This window comes from Oenanthe melanoleuca, chromosome Z, assembly GCF_029582105.1.
Source record: "Oenanthe melanoleuca isolate GR-GAL-2019-014 chromosome Z, OMel1.0, whole genome shotgun sequence".
Classification (NCBI taxonomy): domain Eukaryota; kingdom Metazoa; phylum Chordata; class Aves; order Passeriformes; family Muscicapidae; genus Oenanthe; species Oenanthe melanoleuca.
This window is the reverse complement of record NC_079362.1, coordinates 3,806,269-3,831,913: the sequence shown is the minus strand read 5'-3', so window position 1 is coordinate 3,831,913 and position 25,645 is coordinate 3,806,269. Positions and strand designations below refer to the sequence as shown.

At 34.2% G+C, this 25,645-nt stretch overlaps 1 protein-coding gene across 1 annotated transcript in view; it reads left to right on the top strand.

The window, feature by feature from the left end:
• Nucleotides 1-25,645, top strand: part of KIAA0825 (KIAA0825 ortholog) — a 265,101-nt gene that overhangs the window by 108,083 nt on the left and 131,373 nt on the right. The window contains exons 14-19 of the mRNA XM_056513524.1: nt 3,616-3,804; nt 5,322-5,555; nt 7,182-7,590; nt 11,334-11,490; nt 16,012-16,167; nt 19,175-19,269. Coding sequence (XP_056369499.1) covers nt 3,616-3,804; nt 5,322-5,555; nt 7,182-7,590; nt 11,334-11,490; nt 16,012-16,167; nt 19,175-19,269 — 1,240 coding nt within the window. The remainder of the gene's footprint in view (nt 1-3,615; nt 3,805-5,321; nt 5,556-7,181; nt 7,591-11,333; nt 11,491-16,011; nt 16,168-19,174; nt 19,270-25,645) is intronic.

Sequence of the window (25,645 nt, the reverse complement as noted above, 5' to 3'; positions counted from 1 at the left end):
TTGAATGAAATTAAAATACTGTAGCACTGACGACATAAATACATAGCTACAGAAGTGGTTTACTGATATGTTAATAATCTTTGGGCAAATTATATAAGTGTTGGTAAAGCTTTTTTGCCATGTTGAGCTTTTTAGCTATCATAAATTTAGGATTTATTTGATTCACAGCTAGCAGCTAATACAGGGCTTATTATTGTTTGGAAAGTACTAAATTGAAATGGATAAGTTTAAGATCTGGGTTTTATTCAGGATAGGAGTACTATGACCCCGAGATTGGCTTAGTTGGTTAGAACATGGTGCTGTTAGCAACATGGTTGTGGGTTCAATCCCCAAATGGGCCATTTAAGAGTTGGACTTGATGACCTGTGTGAGTCCCTTCAAACTCAGAGTATTCTGGGACTCTTCCACGAATCTATGATGTAAAATTTCTCCTCAGAATTACAGCTAAAATGATACACTTTCTGCCAAAATGAAGCCATGCCCAAAGTTGCAATAGATTTTAGTTGTGATTGGGGAGGAGCAACTCTGAAAGAGAAGTAAAATTATCTACCCTGTCAGATACAGTAAAGGAACAGAAAGAAAAGTCAGTGGCAGAAGAAGCACTGAGGATGTAGTGTACTGCAGAGTGCCTGCTGATGGATTTGATTCTATAAACAAACATATCTTTTTTGCATTCTTTATATCCTCATCAGTTGCTGCAATTTAAAGAAACCTTTTCATTCAATAGAGAAAGCAGAAGTTTCATACTCTTTGCAAAATAAAGACCAGTATCAGAAATAATTTTTTCCATCTTCAATACCTCTTTCTAAATGAAACAGCATGTATGAATTTGAGTTTTGTCTACCTCTTTTGGTCAAAAGAGACAGAATGACTGTGTCTTAATTGTGTATGGATTAACTGGGGAGAGTGAAGTGTAGAGTCAGTAACAGGATTATTTTAACTCAGCAAGATTCATTTTATGGCTGGACTAGTCATATATAGATACAGCCAAAAGAATTATAATGTTAGCAAATTACTGGGTGGTATTTCTATCAGTAGGAAAGAAATATGGGTAAATTGCACTTGTAAGTCTGCCTTTCTGAAGTTATGTTTTTAAAATACTTGGTAGTATCCCAAGAGGTTTAGTGCATTATTTTGTCATATAAAGAATGATTTATTGTGAATGGTTATGGCATAGCTGTTATTCAATAGATACATAATTTTCTTATAGAGATATTTATTAAAAACAACAGTATTTTGATATGTTTTGGTATCTTTTGTGCACATAGAACATCATGTTATATGGAAATAACTAACAGCTTAATGTATTATGAATACTAAGTCCTGCTAAAATAATAAAGCATCATCTTCTTTGAGCTACCTATGGGAGCTTTAGGTTCCCTTCACAAATTAGCTTTTGCTATACAAATGCAATCAGTGCAAAAAAGAGAAATGTATAGAGGGAAGCATCACAGGAGAGTAAGTATAATACTTATTATGTAAATTCTGTTCTATGTAATAATTAACAAGAAGGCTCCATTGGAGTTCAAACTGAGATGATTATTTAATGTTATGACAGGCAATCTAATAAATGTAAAAGAAAAAAATCTAAGGCAAGAAAAATGCACATATCTTTTGGTAGTCTCCTAGTTCATAATATTTAGCCAGCTGTACTGATCTGCTTGCTAAACTTTTCAAATGACATTATCCTTTAAGGTCCCTTCTAACCCAAAGGATTCTGTATTTCTATGATCCATGCCTACTTACCAATCAGAAAACTTAGTTTAACTTGAGCTTTCAGGTTGTTCTTACTACAATGACAACATTTACTTCAGGGTAAAGCGAAAAAATAGCTGATGAATAATTACATATCTTGTTATATTTAGCCATTTAGCCATTTAGAATGGTTTAGTAGTGGATTCATGAAGCATGTAGTAATTATAACAAGATGTATGTATAGCCCTTTCTACAAAATTCTTTTATGCTCCTTTCTTTTTATCTAAATCTTTTGGTAGCATTAATTGATTAGAAAAGTTATTAGTAAGTTGTGGCTCAAACTTTCCATGTGATATGGTCATAAAACAAATTTAGGCTTAATTTCAAGTCATAAGCACCGTTAAACATGTACTGCAATGACAGTTTACATAGTACTTGAAATGTTAGCAAGCCTCTCCCTATAATTTGGTTAAATTAATTTAAAAAATAAATACTTACAGTAATAGAATCAGAGTTCATTTCAGATTTTCATCTCACCATTTGAACTGCTTTTTCTGCTTTGATGGTTATTTCTTTGTCATACATATCCCTGTTTTGAGTGAATAAGTGGAATCAGTTTGATTCTTCACTTGGAAGAATCTGGCATTGAAAACAATATGTGTCAGCTCACTCAGCTCATAGGAGAAAGGTAGCTAATTAAAAAACTGTCTTATTGCTGATCTTTCTGCTGCCTTGGGAAAAAAAATACAACACAGCTTGTTGGTTATGAAATCAGTGATCATGGTTTTCAGCTTTCTACTACATCCTCTGTTTCTACTAAGATTGCATACTACCTGCACTCAATGATTTACAGTATTATATGAATTAGATTGTAGGAATTCAGCAAAGAGTAAAATGAGATTTTTTAGTTCTCAAACCATTTAAAGATGGGTTGAAAGCAATGATTTTCCATTATGATAGATTTTGAAGGCTCCTGTCTTTCTCTTCCACAGGTTGCTAAAGGTAAGGACAACCAAAACTGCAGAAAGACATTTTATAGTATAATTTTATCTAAATACTTTTTACAGAAACCATTGTTTTTGCAAACTAGAAATTTAAGTTAAGAATATTTAAAAGATTACGGTTCTAGGCATTTCTTATGGTTGTTAGTGTTGGAAGCAAATTTCACAAACAAGTGTAAAGCTCAGGTCTTCAACATTAGCACAGGCAAGTCAAAATCATTGAATGGCATTTATTCCTGGTGTTTTAGACACATTCTTATCATACAGCTGGGACATTGTGTTATAATGATTATCAGAAACATTTGTAAATATTTGTAAAAATTATCACTGAACTGTATGATGACCACTATTTGTCTTTAAAATTGGTATCTATTGGGGGTTGGGTCTGGACAGTATCTTAGCAGGGCTGAGATTTTGTTTTGTGGAACTGTTTTATTCTGAATTTCATGTTACCCTGAAAAACAGTGCCAGCAGATTTTGGGGAATGTGGAGCTGCTACTTTCCTTAATTTTTTGTATCTATATTTTTTATTTTATTTTTATCATTTTATATGACTATTATATAAGGAAGAGGAACTAAGCAGTAATAACTTTTTGACTGATTCTGCAGTTTCATTCTGATAATTCTTCAGTAAATAATCAATTTCCAATTGCAATCAATTTCAGTTTAATTTTGAATTAAATAGGCATATTCCATAGTTTGAAAACATGCTTAAGTCTCTTTTTTGTTGGCTACATGTAATTCAGGAAGACAGTCAGCTGTCATTAGGCAGAGAAAGATCAGATTTCATATCTGTAAGTGTTATTGTTAGAAATATTATTCAGATGCACTTTGCAGTTTGTTTTGATTAATACTATCCATTACTGAGACCTTGAATTACTTGGAAATTATTGGAATCATGCTTTTGTTTGTTTTGAAGGAAATGAAGCATTAAATTGTGATGAACAAAGTTCTCTCTTGGAACAGGAAAATAACAAAGAGCCTACTCTGATTGAAACAATCTTCACAGTATTGTCTTACTGCACTTTATCACCCAAATCTCTTGGCATTGCTTTTGAGTCCTACATGGAAAAAGAGCTGCTTTGGAACTGCTTATACAATATGACAGGTATTTAATTTATTTATAAGCATTTCAAATCTGATGTTAAATGTCGTTTCTTTTCAGACATGTAGTGAATATTATTTTTACCATAATATATCAGGTGAAAATATGTTAGCTTATTTCAAAATTATAGTATTGTTGAAGGGTTTTGTGCAGTCAGGCCATGGTAGGAGTGGTGAAAGTTTTGAAGAATGAACAAGTTCCAGAGCAGTGTTAATAACCAGGAGTCTGATGACCTGAAGTGTTTGTCTTACCAGCAGACTGGCTGCAGAGCATTTTTGTAGCTCTCTACCGGTAGAGATTCTTCATCTCTATGCATTCAACAGCTCCAGACCTTTGCCACAATTTAAAAGTAAGGAAACATGGAAAAGTGGTAAAAGAGAAGGAATGACTTCTCCTACTGAGGGAGAAATAATCTGATCAGCATATAGTCTTTGCTGACAACAGGCACTCAGCCTCTCAATTTTCTGTTGAGAGGGAGAGCTGCCCTCACAGTTAGAGGAACTTATTCTATCCCCAAGGAAAAACAGTATTCAACCAGAAAAGAGATGTGAGGTTTGGACGGGTGATACTGCAAATTATGGATTAAAAGCAGGAGGGCTCAAAAGAAGAGGATAAAAATGGGAGAATGCAAGAGGGGAATTATGAGCATCACAAAATAGAAAACAATTATGAAAGCACTCAGGTACTTCCCAGAGAAAAATGGGATTGCAAAAAATAGTTTAACATGTAAGAGGAGGAAAAACAGAGAAGTGGTGCATGGAAGTTTCCAGAAAGGCCATGATTAGATCAGCAAAAAGTAGAGGGAAACAAAAATATCAGCAAAGGATCTAACGATCTTACATGTCAAAACACATCTCTGATATGCTCTGCAGCACTGTGCCTGACAATTGCAGCTCCATGACAATGAGAAACTGCAGTTTGCTGTGCTATTAAGAATGTGGAGAAGATTGATACTTGTTGTAATGTCAATAACTGTATTTAGGGTAGTGTGTTTTGAACATGCAATCTCTGATGACATGCTGTGTTTCTGTTGATGACTATTATTTGAATGTATTTTTGTTTCCAAAATATTTCATTCTTTTTTTTTTCCTTTACTGTTTGTAGTATAGTAGCTTCATTAATACCATCAAAACAAGGAAGTAGAAAAAAAGGTATATCTGTTTGCCTCATTGATACCTAACAAGTATTAAATGTTTACCATATTAAAATAAATATATAAAAATATTCCATATAAAAAGGAAAACATCAATCACCTTAACTAGAATTTTTATAAATGTATCAGTGGAGAAATGAGAATGAAGAAAATAAGTTGGTTTTTTTGTCAGTACTGTATTAAGATGGTACCAAGATGCTATATATTTTGTATTAAACACTTTCTTAATTTATAACAGACCAATAGGTCTAATTTATTGTGAATCATAATGTTACTTTTTCCCCATAAGAATTCTGAGAACACTTTCTGAAAAAGTGGCTACAACTGACTACACATACTGAATAGTTAATAATTCTTCCTTCTGAAGTTTCCAGTTGTGGTGACTCGGAGCCAGAAGTGATCAGATGCTTGAAGTTGACTTTGATTAATTCAGTCAAGGGTATTGTGAAACAGATAATTTCTTTGATGCATTCATGGGAGGCAACAGAAAACTATGGAACATACCAGCACAAGCAAATAGTTCCTGAAAGTTTACTGAAAACTGTTCCAAAGGAATGGAATTATACTCCTCGGGAAATGAAGAGAAAAGAATCTGGGAAATGTAAGTGAAACTTATACATAATATTTATATAGGTATAGAATACATCCTATAAGCTTCTCATAAGAACTTTTAAATCCTTTACTCCTTTACTCCAAAACTGGGTAGTTAAATTTTTTGAGTGTTGTAGCTTGACAATGAACAAACTATTTTCAAACATCCTGTGCTGATTGGGTTTTTTTTAAGCACTTTGCATTAAAATTCAGTTATTCTTTCTTGAGGCTTACACCCATACATATACAAACAAGGTTTTCAGAATAATCAGTATTGTAGTATTGGTAATAATAGTGCTGAAGATGTTTTCGGCATCTGGCAGTAGTCAGATGGGATTCAAAACAAAGTGAAGAATAATGCCTACATTTTGGCCTCAATGGCTGTAAACAGTTTTCATTATCATTTTTTCATTCAGGAATGTCATTCATTCCAACTTTACAACACAGCAATTTATGCTTGAATGAAAAAAGCACTGAAACTGTTATGGAATATGCTGCTGCTTGGTTGTTGAAACAGTTAGTAAAACAAGAAAGAAATCTTAGAGAACAGGAGGTGTTTTGAAGGTGATTAGATATAAAGCTGATTTCTGGCATTTCATAGCCCACAGTGCCTAAAGCATCTGTCATTTCATGACATGGTTCAGAAGGCTAGCTTTTGGAAACATTTCATGATAAATTATTACCATCAAAATATTACCTGATTATTTTCAATATTCTAGTATATTGTGGCATGAGTTTTGAGTATGTAGATTGTGGCCAAGCCAGAGCATAAATCCATTCTTTTTTTTCATACATCTTTACTGCACTCTCATTTTAATCTAGAAATTTTGTATGGCAATTTAAGGCTAATTGCTATGTGTGAACTGATATGCAAGCTGAGAGGTAAGACTCTAGGAGTCAAGACAATTTAAATTTTTATGTGTGATATCTACAACAGATACAGTTTCTTTATTAATAAAATAAAAAAACATTTGGAATGTAGGTGCAATGACACAGGGTTTTCTTAAATTGTTTGGAGATTGGTGCTTTTTTAAATTGTAAATTTAAATCTTTAAAATCTTTTCCTATATTTTTCATTTTAGATATATATTGAGTTTTGAGCAGCATAATTTCTTTGTAGTTACTTTTATAGCTACTTTTATTAGGGAGTCTTTAAAATGCAGTGCTATCTAGATGCTTATATGAAAGATGATAAATTGAAGTTTTGTCATTTAGAATATAGAAAGTGATTGTTAAAAAACTAGAGATTATAAATGTATGTAATATTCTGATACACTTAGTGCAGTGCTTCAGCTTTGAAGTTGAAAAAATATTATGATTTTGAAGACAACTTACCACCATTCAAAATACCTGAGTACTGTCTTTCTCATTAATCTTGTAATGGCTGTGCACAGCAGGACTAATTGCTAAGAGTCACAGTCTAAGTTCTAAATTTGCTGCTCTTAATTCATGTGATTGTTTGATTTTTGTGTGATTTATGTGCAGAAGGCATAATACAAATGAAACTACAGTGTTGAGAACTTCATCTTTTTACCCATTTTCAGTACAAAAATTAGAAATTATCATACAATATTCAGAAGCAGTTAGAACTGTACTGTTAATGTTAATCATATCATCTTTTCTTTCTATTTTTAAGGCTTCACAAGGCTTGCAGCTCAAGCAGTATCTATTGTAATCAGCAAGTTACCTACAGTGATTGCATGTTTGCCTCCCCCAATTAAATACTTCTTTTTTCTGGCTGAGAGAAAAATGTCAAGAAACTTCGCTGAATTGAAGAAAGCTGGTCTCCTTGTCTGGAACTTAATTGTAATTATATGTCGGATATTTGAGGATGGAAATACTGCAGAATTTTTAACAGGTGCAACACTTGACAGATGGAGCAAAGAAAAACTCAGTTTAGTTCGTGTGTGCTTAGAAAGTATTATGGGAAAACAGAAAAGTGGTCCTAAGCAAGTGACCCAGAAGATTATACAAAGCATTGAACAGCAGAGACCAAACTGGATTGAAAGCCAGTTGCTGAAGGCAAGAAAATTGAGCATAGACTGGTAAGAACATAGTGTTTTTCAAATGCTATTATTTGCTCTTTATTTTACTGGATTATTGGCATGCTTATGGCTACTGCTCAATTTTAATGAAAAGAGATGAGCAGTGATCTTATATGAAACAAATTAGTCCTTAATATTGATGGGTTTATACTATGGGTTTGTAATTTAAGTTCATTGCTGAAACACTGAAACATGGTTGTTTCATAAGAATGGTGTGTTCATAGACAAGATGTCATGATGAGCCAAAAATGTGGACAAGTCTGTTGTTATATCTTCCAAAATGTCGACATTTACTAAATACATTTATGATTTAATTTTAATTTGGTGATTAAATTACGAGGAACTGTGAGAAGCTTTCAGTGTTCGTCTGTAAATAAAAAGTAAGCATACTTTATTCTAAAACATATCAAACCCTGAGGCAAATAGGATATATCAAAACAGGACAAGAATAATATCCTGCTGTGCCTTTCTGAGAAAATACCAATTTTTCCTTCAGATTTGACATTAAGATCTTTACAGTGATTTTTCAAGGAGTTGTGTACATGTCAGTGTGTTCGTAGTCCAGTCTGTTTAAATGTTGCAGTCATGTATCATTCTGTAAAAGTACCATTCATCAAATTTGCAATATTAGATTTACTAGAATTACATGACTTACTGAATTAAATTGTAACTGCTGAAAGTAAGATTGCTGGTTTTTTTCAGTGAGTATTCATGAAGGTTGCAGTTGTTGCTATCATGTCAGGATTTGTCCATATAAACAAAGGGTGCAGTGATTGTAGGTTGGAGTCAGTGACACCAGTGGAGAGGTTTTCATGCAGTGCTTTAAGGGACAGTGTCCTGTTCCTATGACTAGTCAGTTAATGTGGGTAATAAGCAGTGCTACTGTCACAAAAATGCTCGTTGACACTGACCTTTGTTATCTTCACATTTCCATTTGATTCTAATTTACATGATCTAATCCAATGACTAAAAGATTGAAGCCAGATACCTGTAGGTAAAGGAGTTGCAGAATAAAAAACCATAATGACAATTTGTAAATTGATACTTAGTGCAATGGTCCCATAATGCAGTTTCTAATGTTGCTGAGAGAATAGGCACTTCTTAAAAATACAAGTATAGGAAGACAATATTGTGGATAACCTCTAAAAACTAAAACTTTAGTTAATTTGCTGATCTTCTGAAGCTAAGAAATTTAAGTTAATATACTACTGTATTTTCTTTTGCAAAATACTACAGAAATGTTGTGTTGCATGTTAGGTGTCAGATTGTGGAAAGTAAATATGAGAAAATGTTTCTGTATGTGTACAGTGTCAACCAAAGAGAGAACTAGCTTGTGACTAGGCCTGGTAATTTTAAGCTTAGGATAATGAAGAATATATTACTTGCTCTCCAAGTGAGCAGCTGTTTGATGCAGTTATGAGATTGACTCCCCTATCTTCAGTTGCATTTCTGCAATAGAAATCTAATATGAATGTTGTTTTTCCAGTTTTCATTGAAATATTATGAGTCAATATCTGGGGGAAAAAAAGATCCCATTTATAAATACCTGAGATATGAAATCTAGAGAAATATTATTATAAATGCAAATCACAAAACTAATATATTAGAGCTGAAATTCAACTATTCAATTAAAGTAAGTAGCAACCATATAATTACTAAACTAAAAGCAATCTTTCAAGAAGAGATTTATGATTGAAATGATTGAAATTACTATATAGTAATTATATTATATACTAAGTTTGAGTTATATATGTATATGTAAATATTCATTAATCAAATTATTTTCTGATTTAGCTGGATGCATGTGCATATATGTATTCATATTCGTGAATGTTTATAGATTTCTATAGTTACGTGTGAAGAAAAGAAGACCTATACATTTCAAAAATTTATTTGGGACTCTCCTATAAAGTCTTTGAAGTGCAGTAGGTTTTTATGAGTAAAATTCTTACTTGATTTTGTTTTTATATTATTATTGTCAGGATTTCTACTTACATAATAAGTCTAAATAATATATATTAACCTATTTTTAAAGAATATTTCAAAAACTATAGCCTTCACTGAAAGGCTCAGAAAACATCAGTTGTACTCTTTGCCTTTCTTGTGTACTGCCTGAAAGTATTACTATTCATTAAAATAACCTTCACTTTATGGCAGCACCAGACCTGTAAACAGTCACGTTAGATTCTAAAAAACACGCATCCTGAGAAGAAAAGAAATGTCTGTCTTTGCAAAGTAATTTGTTGAATTGAAGATTATTGTTTTTCATCATGGTGACCCTGACCTTGCTGGCTGGGTGCATATACAGATTAAGATGAATGCAGTTATTCCTTGGCTGAGGTCTGCCTCTCTCAGGGCACATTCTTGCTAATGACATGATTGATAGGCAGTCCCAAATCCAGAAAGGAAGTCATTAATCATAGTGCTGCCTGAATCCAATCATCTGCTTCACCTGTGCAGTAACGGGCAGTAAAGAATACAATTTGGGTGCTGGCACTGATACATTCCTTTGTCAGAGGTCCTTAGCTTTTTCAGTAGTAGTTGCTAAGAATTTTGACAAGAAATTCAGGTTATATCTGTACATGGCATCAAATATCAGCCCTAAGTGTGCTTTAATTTAAAGATCAATTTCTTTGAAGCTTTTCTGTAAAGTACACCATAATAACATAGTATCACTTACTTACATTCAGCAAAGAACAAAATTATAGTTTATATTTTGAAACTATTTGCTCTGTAGGAAATTCTGAAACTGCATGTGGAAGCAATATCAGCTTTAATGTCCAGCAGCTGTGGAGCATTTCAGAGAGCCTGTAGGTCAAACACAACTTTCAGAAGGACTGACTTTGTAACCATGGCACACTTTCAACAGTAAACTGCAACTGCAGTGGTTTTATTTTATTTTTGGGGTTTTTTGTCTTTTGTTTTTTGCTTTACTTCTAAACAAATACAATATTGATTTTTTTAATTAATTAATTGAGAATGCTTCTTTGGTTTATTTCAAATTCATCCAATAGTGTTTGTAGAAAGGGCAATATATTCTTGTTAATCTTTCAAGTTCTTGACACATACATGTCAAATAACTTAGTTACAGCTCTAGTATTTGAGAAAAATTTTAATACTTTTTCTTTCTTAAACTTTATTGGTAGCAATACTTAATATAGTAACTTGTGTTAGTGGGCAGAGAGTCTGACAATGATCAGAGATTTGAATGCACAATTGTGGAGGCATTTGGGAATGTTATCTTCAGATTTTCATTGGTACAATTTTCACACAAATACAAAAAAACATATAGGGCAAAAAAATGCAACAAGTGGCAAATATGTGCCTTTTAAATAGTTAACAATACACCAGTGGAAAGAAAACTACTTCAATTTAAAACTTCTAGCCTATACTTAGGGTAATGGCTACCTTTCTGACATATTAATTAGGCTTTAATATGTGCTGTGACAGGCAAAGAAAAATGCACAAGAGATGGAATGTAAATGCCATTTCTAGTAGCAAAGATACTTCTTTAGGGGAAATGAAAATATTTGCTACTTCTATATGCTTGAAGAGTGTTTTATGTGTTCATCTTTCCAATTAAGGTGATTAAAATTAGTATAATAATGTTATGTAACATGTGTTATGTGAGGGATATATGTACAATTGTATTTGTGTAAGTAAAGGGTAGTTCTAGCTGAGTTGGTACTAATATTTTGCTTTTTAGAAATTTAACTTAGAACTGTATCTTTTCTACATTCTAGTGCCTCAGTCACAGTTAAAGGTGCGACTTTAGAGGAAGGAGGTATTGCACGTGGATTCACTGAGCATAATATAAGCATGATGGTCCTGGATATCTGCCACAAAACAGGTGGTAGCAAGTACCTGAGGCAAATTTATCACATCATCCGGCTCAATGAGGTAGGGAAACGGCCTTTCCACAGAGCAGTTAGGTGTGTACTAGCCTGGGGCAACATCTGCTGGCAGCTAAGGGTTAGTCAAGGAGGTGATAATTGTTCTTAAAGTCAATACGGGATCCTGTGTTTTAATGGAATCCATTCAGTTTAGACTTTTTGCATTTCTACAGAAACGATGACATTACTTTATGGGAAACACGGTAGATTTTATTTAGGTGCTTAGATAGTAGTATGGCTCATAAACTTCCTTCCATTTAATGTTGTAGACCATAGATGTGTTTTAGGAGTCTGAGCACAGTAAAAAAAAAAAAAAATCAACGGAAGTTGTTGAAGAATTGACTGTTACAGAAAGTAAAATTACACGTGGTTAATTAACTCTCTTGATTTAAACATGCAACCCCTGTGGCTGTACAGAGAAAGGAAATGCATCCACATGAAATTTTACTCAATTTAGACAACTCTGTTCAAAGTGATTTTAAAATTACAAGAAACAAATTCAGATTTATTTGCTTTATTTTGGCAAAGTAAAAGAATTATCACATTATTTCTAGGGCTGTTCTAAATTGCCCCAAGTTACTGAAAGCATTTTGATTTCATTCACTGAAATAAATATACGTTTGTTTAAATTGTATGGTAACGCAATCTAACCAACTTAATTTAGAAAGTTACGGTTTTAGCTGTAATTATAAAATCCTTGAATGTGTAAGCAGGTGCTGTTGAGATCCTTGCACATGTACAGTAGTATTTATAGTAAAAATACAAAATATTGCAAATATACAAATACACAAATATATAGATATACAACATATAGGCAGAGGCCAGGATTTTTCTCTGAAACACCTGGTAGCAGAAAGCCTTGACTAGACAACTGTGTCTGTAGGAAGACCACAGAGGTCACCTTAGTACTGGCACTGTGCTTCTGAAAATCAGATCCAACTGTTTAGTTCCTAAGTACAGACTTAAAAACAGCCTTTATGAATCTACCTTTGGAAGCATTAGAAGCCACGTAAGCTTATATGCAGAGGTGGCAATCTAACATTAGTACCATACAGAATCTTTTCAAGTTTCAATTTCCTGAACAATTAACTGGTTTAGGAAGTGAAGTGAAAATTATTACCGTAATAAACAAAACCTGGAGCATGTTCAAGAATACTCTTAGGTATAAAGAAGTGAGGAAAAGGCCACCAAAAATAGGATATAGTCCCGTAGCTATGACAGTTACCTAGGGGACAGCATATCCAGGCTCAAATCTTTATTCTTCCTGGTTTATACCAGGGAACTGTATCTGCATCTCCCACATCTGAACTAATTCCCCAAACCTCCATACCATTAGCTATCAGCATGGAACTCCTTTTTCCCCTATTGGAGTTGTTTTGCCTCATAGAAATAGTGGTAAAAATGCATTCTATAACTTTTAAGGTCCAAAATAGAATTATACTCTAGCTGAAGGAATAGAAGGCACATGCTGGGTTTTGGAGACCCTGATCTAACATCTGACTCCTGTGAGTATTCGGTTATTTATACAAAGTGGAGCAGCTCCAATAGGAGGTATGAGGCTAAGAGAATTAGGTGGAAGAGGGACTTCAGCTTGATTTTCCATATCCCACGTGTCTTTCCTTGAATTTCTGCAGCTAGTAAGACCTATTTTAGAAATAGAACATTTCTCAGTGGAAAAAACTGTATTGTTTTAAAGAAGAAGAAGAGAGATCCTGACCAGCTTCAGTTACAGGATTTAACTCCATTACTTTCAATTGCCTTTGAAACCATTACAAAATGTTTTAATGCTTAGCATGGTATTATGATAATGCACTTTTCAATATTATTTTTCAAAACCTAAATTGTGTTTTATGTACCTGCTTACCAAGAAATAGATTTGGTTGTCTATTCAATGGTCGATTCTTTTGCTTAAAGACTCCTTGGAATGTCAAGGGATTGTGTTCTTAAAATTAGTTTAGAGATCTTTATGCTACGTGGCTTAAAATGTGTAAAAGCAAAATGATGAGACAGAAAATTGTTGTTCTATGTAATAGTCCTTAGAAAAGCAGGTGAAAAGGAATATGGATTCTTGGAATCTGGATTTGAAAATAGAGATATGATTTTATAAAAAATTTTAATAGATACTGTAGTACTCAAAACAGCTTAGAGCCTTTCATGTGTTTGCCAAAAATAATAATTTTAAAAATAATTTTTTAGTAATGACAACCAAAGAGATAACTCTTCTGAGCTGTCATGCTCAATAATATTCTGTATACTTGATGCCCAGTCAGTTTAGTGAGGATGTAGTTCACATGTTTCCAGATGTGATTTCATACTTTCAGATTTTTGAAACATGACCCTTTCAGAGCCTGCAATATTTACTATACGAAAGGACATCTTAATGTAATATATTTACCATTGTTGAATAAATGTCTTAATCAAAACCAAATCCACAATATTTTATTAAAGAGAGAAGAACATCTTTACTTAGGTCAGCTATATACCACTTGAATTTTTCAAACACTGGCAAGCAGGTGTTACCAAAATTGGTCAAAACCTCCTCCCTAACACCACTGTAGCATTAAGAAGCAGGCATTCTTTATTTCAGTGCCAGATGCTGCAAAGATATCTCCACCAAAATTGTGCACATCAAGTACAGAAAAGCACCTGCTTTACATACATATTAATTGATTTTCCTAGAATGAATGTACATAAAATAATAATTTCCTGGAGATGTAACGTGTTCCCCCACCTTTTGCACATGCGTTCGTCTGTGCCGGGGGTCCCTCTGGTGGTCTCTGGTGGTCCCAGACCCCAAAGTTACCTGTTCAGTGAACTGGTGTTGCTGTCCAAAAAGGGAGGTGAGATGGCACACTCAGGCTGGTTCACAATTTCGTTAATGTTTGACATGGTCCTACAGAATACGCATTGTGCCGTCCTGTAGGCTGCTGGTTTTGCAAAATAAGCATTGTATTTTCACACCAGCTGAGCAAATAGTTCTTCATCTGGCAACACATGGACAGCTATTTGCAGTATTGCCTCTGCAAAAGCAACACAATCTGCTTCTGCTGGCTCTGTTACATCCAGAGGGCTGGGTTGCTTTAGTCTACAGATTTTGTAAGAATGTGTACATGGAAGGCAGTACATTTATGAAAACTTGGTAGATGTACAGAAATGTCTTTTAAATAGCCTCCTTCACTGTGGCTCTGAAATCTTTGTTACAGAATGAATGAATGAATGAATGAATGAATGAGGAGATAAAAATCCAGATATTTTTGAAGAGCTGAGTAAAAATAGCTAAAAGAGGTTATGTTTTCACAGTTGGTTTGTGATGTTTTAAGCAAAAAAAACTCAATTTGTTTTTCTTCTTTTGGTTGTTTGGGGTCTTTTTTCATACACTAAGACAATTCTATGATTCTCTTGGTCAGACATGATATTTGACTGCAACCAGCAGAGAGACAGTCCTTCCCTTTCTTTTGCCCTTGTGCTTTTGCACTCCTAGGTTCCTGCTTTGTACTAGAAATCATGTGATTTATCTGGATGAAACTTTTTTTTTTCTCCTGGTTGGTTTCACAGCATATGCCAGTGCCAACACAAGGGAGAAACAGCTACAGTCTACATGGCCTGCAAGTTAACTTGTACCTTTCAGGTCAGGCCATAGCTGGGTAATTTAAAACAGATTATGAAGTTCTTCTTTTAGAAAGACCTACTGAGAGACACAGGATGCCTTGGCAGGTAGTTTGCATGTTATTCCATCTCAGTAATACTGCAAATAAGAGGAGCTTTTGTATCCACACATCCTAATGACTCACCTTGAGTACTTGCTCCATGTTATGGACCTCATTTTAATAATAATAAACTGTTTAATCTCAGTAGTCCTTCCAGCAAATGGATGTGTAAGTGCTTCATTAGCATTAGTTCTTCATAAAATGGTTCTGTTTAATCAAAACACTTTATTGGCCTGCAATGATGATTTATTTACATAGTAGTCAAAGAAGTGAAAACAGAGAAGATTGTGTCCAAAATAATCACGCCTTTGTTACAGTATAGTTTTTAAAATTGCAATGCATATCATACTATTTCTAGTCCTTGAGTGCTTAAGCAGCTAAAAATAGCTTTGAAGAGTGGGAAAATATTTACTTCCTGTGTTTAAATAATCGATTTATAGTCATATAATAATTGTTGACTGTTTTCCAAAAAGTTTAATTCAAAAGACATGAAAAACACTTGTTGTTCACTTCTACGTATACCTAGCACATATGTATAGATATAAAATGAGAACTTATACACATCATTTTTCAACAATTTCAAAACAATAGATTAGATTGTTCTGTTTTGCATAAGTTGGGTGCATGTTTTTCAAGGTTATTTCATGTTCATTGTAAAATGGTGATATTCTTAAAAAGAATTCTATATCTATTTTTAAGGAGTTTAAAAGGAACTTCTATCAAGTATTCTGTAAATGCTTGAAATGTAGGCAATTACACTAAATTTCGCTTAGAAATCAAGGTGGCCTGTACTATTCTGCAGTTCTTTTTTCTTCCAAAAGGAATATTTGAAAGAGCAGCTGTCTTGTGAGAATTCTTCTGAAGATGGTGTTACCTCAAGTCAATGCCTGCCTTTGACACTGAAAGGCAGAGAAGAGCAGCCTGTCTTCAACCCTTTCCAGGTGTACAGACAATCTTGTGCAAAAGTATTCAATCAGGTCTGTGAAAATCTGAAACCTTGGTTATAGTATAATTTTTATTTGTTGGTCTTATTATGATCATGATAATGATGAAATCTGAATATATGAATTATACGGGTTCACATTTGATGAAGCAGACAGGAATATTATTTCTTGGGAGTCTAATGAGTGTACCCTTTAAAATATCATAATGTTCAAAAAGCCATTACCATCCTTTTCTGTTATTGGAATTATTGCATGTAAGAGCAATTTGCATTTACTTATACTTCCTGTGTTCAGTATACTGAGGGAAAGCCCATTGTAGCAATGACATTTATTACATCTGTGCAATAGTATATAGGGTTAGTCTTAGGCCTTTGAAAAGTCATGTCAGAACTCATAAGTTCACATTTAGAATCTTTCTCATGGGTCTTTCACAGATATGTTGAATAGTTGAGTAAAGAATACTTCAGAAATACAAAGATTTTGCAGAACAGTGAGACTAAGCAGGGGCAAAACACAAAAAGAAAAAAAAAAAGAAGAAAGAAAAAGCATCTGTTTCTCTGTTTTTCTTTAAGTCATGCTTGTAATATATAAGGGATTATAATTTACTTACAGAATTTAGCTTCCTGATAATGGAACAGTTAAAGAAGAAAGATCTGGTTGCCTAAATCTTCTGGAGCACCCCATGACCAATTCATGACACAAAGTTCTAAATAGTTTCTGATCCCACTTTGATGCTTAAAAAAATCTTATGCCATTGTTTCTTATATATTCTTAATAATTCATTGACATTTTTTATTCCAGCATTCAATTCAAATATTTGAAAAGAAGTGGTATTACAGTGACACAAAATTCACTTTACAGACTTGTGTGGAAATGCATCCTTTTTCAGGGCAGCCCTGCTTATATGCAGTGTAATCTGCTAGCCCAGGTTTGACTATTTTGGTCAATTTCATCAATTATATTGCTGTAAAATATACTTGCTTTTCATACTTGTTTGATGAATGCTTAATCATTGTCATGTTGCAATGGAAGTGTTGATATCCTGAAAAAGGAGACGAATACCAATTCCACAAGGCTTCTCAAGGCTTCCCACTGTAGAAAAACATGCTTTATTAAATCAGTAGAATCATAGCATAGCTTGAGTTAGAAGGGACCTTCCAGTCAAGAGTCACAGAATGACACCCACAGAATGGGTGAGGTTGGAAGGGACCACAGTGGGTCATCTGTCCAAGCTCTCTGCTCAAGCAGGGTCATCCCAGAGCATGTGGGAATTGTGTACAGATGGTTCTTGAGTATCTCCAGTAGGGGAGACTTAACAGCCTCTCTGGGGAGTCTGTTCCAGTGCTTGTTCACCCAGGCAGTAAAGAAATTCTTCCTCATACTCAGCCCAGAAAACCAGCTTGCCATGAAAAGGAGCATGCCCAGCAAGTCAAGGGAGTTGGACCTGCTCCTCTGCTCCACTCTGGTGAGAACCCCACCTGCAGTGCTGCATCCAGCTCTGGGCTCCCCAGGCCAGGAAGGACGTGGAGATGTTGGAGCCAGTCCAGAGGAGAGACACCAAAATCATCACTAGAGGGATGGAGTACTTCTATGAGGAAGGGCCAAGAGAATTGCAATTGTTCAGCCTGGAAAAGAGATGACTTCAGGGTGACCTAATTGCAGCCTTGCAGTACTTGAAGGGAAGCTTACAAGAAAGATGGAGAGGGACATTTTACATGAGCATGTAATGACAGGAAAAAAAGGAATGGATTCAAACTGACAGAGAGTAATTAGATAGTAGAAATAAATTATTTCCTGTGAGGGTGGTGAGATGCTGGAATAGGTTGCCCAGAGAAGTTGTGGTTGCCCCATCTGTGTGAAGTGTTCCAGGCCACAATGGGCAGAGCTCAGTTCCCGTTACCATAAAATTGCACATTTCTCTAGTGGTGTGGGACAGGCCATTTATAAAACAGTGGTCAGTATAGCTGAGTTTCTAGTTTCAATAATGAAAATTATTGCCAGTGCGTGTAGAAGATGTTGAATCATCTTCAGAAGATGCTGGCAAGGAACCTTTTCATATGAATTTACTTTCCATTTTCTCAGGTTTGTTTTTTTTTTCTTACCCTTATTTCCTTTTTGTACTCTGTATTTCAGCTTTGTTTTTCTTCTTTAACATGCATGGCAGAGATGAGGTTAGGGAGTAAATTAAGTAAGGAGAAGGAACGTGATAAAATATAGATGGAAGGAATAGGAGGGATTGAAGTGATTCTGCTCTCCCAGAGGAACCAAGTACTGTCTGCGAGAAGAAAAAGATACACTCCAAGTTATACTTTACTTTTATTTAGGTTTATTTCCATTGTTTTGACTTGCTTAAACATTTTTTTAACTACTCAGTGCTATTTTAGTGTTCCTTCAATAACTTTGTACTCATTTCCCCGAAAGAAGATTGAACTATAATCACTACTTGACCATTGCTGACAATGAACAGGAATATAATGCAACAGGATTTTCTGGTTTTCAAAAATAAGAATGTTGTGTATTGTCTTTTGTCTGCCCACTGATGATATAGATTACTTTTGTTTATCAAATAAGCAATATAGAGTTATATTTGTTCATGTTGTCTTGATTTAATGCTGTTTATAATACAGCATTAAATGACTCTAATTATATTACAGGTTTCTTCTTGAATTCCAGCTATACCAAATTTTTCATGACAAAACTTTTTGCTGACAGCAGAAAATGCAAATTGCTGTTACATAAAAAGTTACCAACTATTTTGGTTTGTCTGCTTCTCAGACAAAGTAGTTGATCACAATGCCATCAACAATTGGAAGAATAATGGTTCAAAAAACTGATTTATCCTTTATAAATAGTGGCTATGTCTCTATCACTGTTTTAAGAAGGAATGGAAACCTTCTTCTTTGGACATGATTGGTACCATCTTTCTAAGTCTTCGTTCTAGATCACCTTTCTTGGTTAGTATATCACAGCTAGAGCCTTGATGTACTAATTATATTAATGCTAATTAATAACTAACTAGCTTCTTGCCATGTATCAACAGTCAGCCATTACTGAATGGAACTGGGATTGGTCAAACTTGCTGCCGGGTTATTTGGGACTGAATCAGATGGCCTTCAGGATACTGCTGTCACACAGGTAATGGAATTTTGGCAAATAATCACATTTTTCTTTTGTATTTTTGCCTTTGTAATTGTGAATACAAGGATTTTTCTGGTGAAATTCATAAAACAAATTTTGAATTTCTTTTTAAATACGCAGTTTTAAAGTGGAGCAACATTTTTTCTGTGGTATTTGATCCATACTCAGATGGTTTTCGGCTCCTGTTTTGAGGTGTATAATTTGTTCTTTCTGTCTGAGACAGAATATGTTGATATTGCACTTAAGTAATGCTTTGAAAAAAAATTAGTAACTTTTGCAAACCTATACTGCTCAGGGAAATTTCAGCACAGAATTTAGGCTATGTTTACTGAAGCTGCAAAGTATCTTAAATTCAGCTGGGGACATGACAAGTGTAGCTAGAAATATAAAGTGTTTCCTTAATAGTTTTTAATTTATGAAACTTATTCTCACATTTTATGCCTTTTTAGTTGTAAAGTGTAACTGCTTAATTCAGAAACAGCAATTTCTTTAATTCAGAAAAAAATTTATGTAGAATTCTGTGGGGGAGTGATTTTTGTTTGTTTGTTGTATGTTTTTTATTAATATTTATCCACTTGTGAAAACTGGAAGGCTTACATGTTGCAGACTAAACTAAGATATTCCCTTCTTAGTTCTGAATCCTCCTGATGATGCCTAATAAGATCCCATCAGTCATCTTTGAACTGGACTGTTCCTCTGTCTAGAAACTAGAGTGTGAAAACTTCAAAAGTTTCAAAGTGTGAATTTGCATGTCATAAAGGTTTTGGGGTTTTTTGTCCAATTTGCTCAATTTATCACTAGCAGTTTATCTTAAACATTAAATTCTTCCTTCATTTTATATATAAAATACTTGTGCAGTCTGTTTTGAGTCTTCTGTCTTAATTCGGTTAAGATTACTTCTTTCCCTACCCAAATTGTTCTTTCCCAAAAGTTTAGTTGCACAAAAAAGTCATGCCAGAAAAAATTTCTTATTCAGTTCTCTTCTTGATGTCCATTGTTACCTCTTACCAGACAGAATGTGAAACTTTGCAAGCTTGTTGTGTTGAACATCAGAGACAATACAGGACTAAAGTTGGTGGTTTTTTGATGGTTCTCCTGTTGATTGCTGTCTCATGTCCTTCATTAAAATTAATTCAATTTTCCTTTTAAAGGAGACTGTCATAGAAACTCTTAGACTAAAACTGGTTCTTAAATTTCACTTTTAGTTATTGTTATCAATATGAACCAAAGGGAAGAAAGGAGTGCTGAAGTTTGCAGAGGAAGCATTTTGTGTGGACATTTCATCTTCACTATTGCCTTAAAACACATTTTATTTTTCTTTTGATCTCTTTATAGATGTTAGAAAGAAATCATGTGTATGCCTCCTCTGTCCTTCTCTGTATTTCACAACCTTGTCGGATCCTCTTTTCTTTTTTAAATTATTTAATAAATTACCTAGTTGTTGTCATCTTTCCTAATTTAAAAATGTCTTAATTTATTGCCCTTCTACATGGTAAAGAAATTCTTATCTAGAAGTGACATTATGCAAGTAATTAATAATTAGAGCATGGATCTATTATTTCAACCACTCTACAAACCAACAAATCATTTAGATCCACTGTAATCATAAAGTGGAATAGCTGATCCAGTATCTGCCATAGCACCCAGCATCCTCAACACAACTTGTCTTTGTGTGACTTTATTTTTAGCATAGCTGAAGTGTGTCTGCTAATACTTTCCAGCTGACTAGGACAATTCTAGCTGTTCTTGTGGCTGCTCAAGCAAGCTTTGCAGTAAGACTCAGATGGGCCCTATCTTTTGGTGATTCTTCATGATCCTTCCTAGAACTTCATGAATATCAGCTTTGCTTGTGCTCAAGACATAATCTTCAAGCAGAATGAGTATGTGATTATTTTGACCTCCCATTTATAGTGAACTTGTTCTGTTTCTAGTGTTTCTCTCCTCAGATGAGTTAAACAAAATCATGGGCAGTACTTGAACTATGTCAGAACCATCAGTTTGTAAAGTGGAACAGCATAATATTTTAATTACTCCTTTCTTTGACATATGCTAAAGCTTTCCCTGAATAGTTATGTCTGTGCAGGCAAAAATATTTTTACCAGTTCACAGTGATGTTGGAATTATATTTATTTCCTTCTTTTCATATTTCAAGAAAAGTTACTGTCAGTTGCATATGAAGTTAAAAGAGCATAGTCTTTCTTTTGAGAGGGGGGAAAAAAAAAAGTGAAAATGCTTAGGGGACTCACTTACAAGGGAAATGCTCCCCTAACCTAGTTAATGACTGAGTTAGGTGAGAGGGTGTTATGAGAGCATTGTCCCAGAGCCAGCAAATGTTAGGCAAATTAATTGGTTGGTGGTTAGGGGAAAGTAGAAGACTTTTAGGACTGGTTAAAAAGGGAATGAATTGTCTACTACTCATTCACGCAGTGATGAGAATCTAATCCATGCATTCCTATGATCCTCAAAGTAAAAGCATCCAGGAAATTTTTCACATTAAAGACCTGGTGGTTGTAAGGGCCCAGAATCCTCTCACTGAGTCCCTCAAAGGGGCTTACAGGGGTTTGTATGTATGTACCCTGAGTAAGATGCAAAAGAGGAATACTGACAAGATAATCCTCAAGAGTCAAAACAGCAAAAACTTAACTGGCAAGCTTGAGAAAATCAGGGAATTTAAGGAAAGTTTAAAGCAACATTGAATCAATTTAAAGCATTTGACAAAACATAAATTTAGCAAGTTCTAAGCCCATTCAATTTAACAAACTTCAACCTATTTGATTTTAATTTACTCAAAAATAATGTGTATATATATATTATATATATATATATATATATATATATATATATATATATATATATATATAAAATATATATATATATATATCAAGCTGCAAGAATAAAAGTTAAAATTTATTTCTCAATATATTTGATATTATATTGTATCTTTTAGTAATAAGACCACTACCATTCAACTAACTTATATAATTGATTTACACAGGTTTTAAAAAATATCCTGCATACTTACACAGATACATGCTTCTTTTTCAAGTCTTGGACTCATTTGTTCATCCTTAGCTACTCCAGTAACAAGTGGGAATTCCTTGCATGCACTAAAGCAAGAAGAGAAATTGTTACTTAATTAGCCATATCTCAACTTTTAATTAGTGTCCTGCTCATAAAGTTACAATTGTTATTGTCTGGTCAAATCAGCATGTTGAAAATCTGCAAAAAGTTCTTAGCAGTAGGCAAAAAGCTGGTGTGTTGTCAACACTGAGGCACAATTCCAGAGCACAGTACCATGCATTATCCTTCTTGTTTATGTACTCTGCTTTATATATAAGTTAAATTTATGACCACTGATTTTCAGAGGAATATCTTGGCAACTTTTACATGGTTAGAAGATATTATTGTTTTGCTGGGATTTGAGATGTACAACTGCCTTCTGCAGTTGTACAGGACTTTCAGATGCACTGAATACATTATGATAATGTGAAGATATTCTGATAAAGAGACAAAAAAAAAAAAATTTTCTATTGTGAAGCCATTATCCAATATTGCAGTAATTTGCAGTTCAGGGGAGGATTGGCTGGGATTCCCTCCTCTGCACTTAGGGAAGTTTCATGAAGCACTGCTGTCTGTGCAGGGACAAGCAGTGATTTAGTTGGAATGATGTAGATCCTGCTACAGGAGCACCCTGGGAGCTATAGGAACAGACAGAGAAGAAGTCATGATTGGCAAAGCCAACAACAGTCAGGACCTGCAGAACAGAAAGCTTAACAACTTAATAAATGAGAGGGGAATGGGAATGTGTTATTTTTACCATTAAGTGCATCAAGTGAGAAACAGCAACAAGTTTGAAAAACTATAAAAATTAAAACTAGTGTTTGTTCAAATGGATAGGAAATACTGTAAATATGTCTAGACTGAAAATTAGTGTATGATTTCCAGCAGATAAGCCAGTGTTGCTCAAGAAGAACTTTCCAGAAAATGTTTATATCTAGTCAACTTTTGGTCATGTGTTGTTTTGATAGATATTCTGAACTGCCTGGTAGAAAACACAGAAATGTTTATATATTGGCTTTTAAATTGTAAAAAAATGAGTGTTTTTTTTTTTTTACTAAAACTGGATAAAATCTGTAGGCTTTCTATTAGGCTTTGTTGCTACAGGTCAACTATTAATGATAATTGGTGAAGAGCTAGGATGCCATTAATACTACAGTAATTATAACCTGCTTGGTGTTACTATAACTGATGCCCTTAAAATGCACATGAGAATATTTGTTGCAAAATATACAGAAACTCTGAGATACCTTGGACTACAGATTTTTTTATTACATAGTCTAGACTGCATTCCTTCTGATGATCTACTGGGTTGTTTACAAGTGGGTCTGCATTTTGGATAGGTAAAAATTATCATTAGCAGCAGAGTGCTGACCTAGGATTGAGAAAATAATGTACCTAGTGTCTATTTATTAAAATCCTTTCAACTGTAGTGCTTTTTGCAAATTCTTTTGTTAATATAGTTGTGGAATTTTTTCTCTCATGTTAGAGCTAGGTGATAAAATTAAGTGTTTTGACTTTGATTAAGCTTAATAAAACTGAAGAAAATCTTGTTTAGAATTTTGAATGATTGCAGGGCAAAATTTGCATAACTCTTGTATATTCTAGTGACTACACAGACACCATCTGTTGAGAATGATAGCCATATGGTGAACTATTTATAGAAAATGTTTATATTCATTGTGTTGTTGATTATCTAGATATCCAGAAAACGCACTTTTATAATCTAGTTTATCAATGTGTGTAAAAATTTATTATGTGGTTTTGAAACTGAAAAGAATGCCAGCAAACTGCATGTATTTTGTTGTTTGTCAAAGGTTTTTTTGTAAAACTTTACAAGAGCCTAAATCTGAGAAATGAGAGAAAAAACCTCCAGGGTATTAAAAGGTAGGAAGTTCTCTAACAATTTTCTTTGTGAAAGAAACAAATTATGGAAGAGCAGTTACTGACATGATGCCAAGACAGAGAGTTTATCTGCATGGCAGAGGACAGCAATCTTACATCTAGTGTACTTTTGGATATGTTAATCTGTCTTCTGAACTTCAGATGCTCCCAGACCTTTTGTATCCAAATTTGCTGGATATTGAAAATTCATATTGTTGTTACAGCTACAAGTCAACTATTAATGATGGTTGGTGAAGAGCTAGGATGCCATTAATATTGCAGTAATCATCACCTGCCTGGTGTTACTATAAATGATGCCTTATAATGCATATGAGAACAGGCTTTCTAAAATGCATGGGAGGCTGTGAAAGGCAGTATCTCATTGCTCCTGTATCAAAAGAAGCAGGTGAAAGGTATTAATCCATTATTGCACATCTCTTGGTTAATCACGAAGTCAGGTTTAGACCCTAGTGCTGGATGTACCAAAAAAAGCCAATGGGATTTTGTGGAAAATCCCACTTTGACCTTTCTGAGTGAGCAAGGATCCTGTTCCATAAATGAGTTGGTCAATAACAAGGTATATGTCACATCTGTCACCATAGGGATTATCCTTCGTCTGCTTATCCTCTTCTGACATAGCTAATCAAACTGTACTGTGACCTTAAAAAATCTGTCAGAAGTAGGCTTAGTTCCCTGCCTGGCACTTTTAAAGCTTTGGTGGCAGAACATACATCAGTAAGCAAAAGGGAACAGTATTACACACTGTTTGACTGCCACTCAAACCCCTATCATGTATACAGCATGAATTTCACAAGTAAATGAGGTTAAAGATGAGGCTCCCCATATGCAATACACTTTTCTGATTGTTATCAGTCTCTCTCTTCTGCAGACATATTGATGAATCATATGAAAAAAAAATATTCTCTGATGACAATCTCCAAGAGAAAGTGCTAAAAACATAAGGATTGCTATATCCCATTTAGCCTCACTTAATACAAGTTAGTTTTTAATACTTGGAAGTCCTTTGGAGGCCTTGTGATACAAAAGCATGTACTTACCAGCTCGCTTTTAATTCACCACTATAAAATTGCTTAAATAAAGTTTCATGTTAATTTGATGCTTTTTTTTTTATTGTACCTGGCTTCTAGAAAGAGTGAAAATAAAATGAATGGAAAAGAAGGAAGTATTGCTGGTACATCTTTTTGCATTCAAAAGTGTAGCAAGCACAGCAATTTGGCTAGGGCAGGGGCTGTGATCCAAAGTTCTTTCTTTTGATGATGTCTCATGGTATCTTGGTTCCCTATTTAAATTAGGTCACATTTGCCCATATTTTTGTATCTTTTCATATGCTTTTGTCTTGGTTTAGGAGTGGTACTCCATAATTTAGTGCTCCCACTGAGACTTCCAAACCACTGCTTATTCTTCTTTTCCT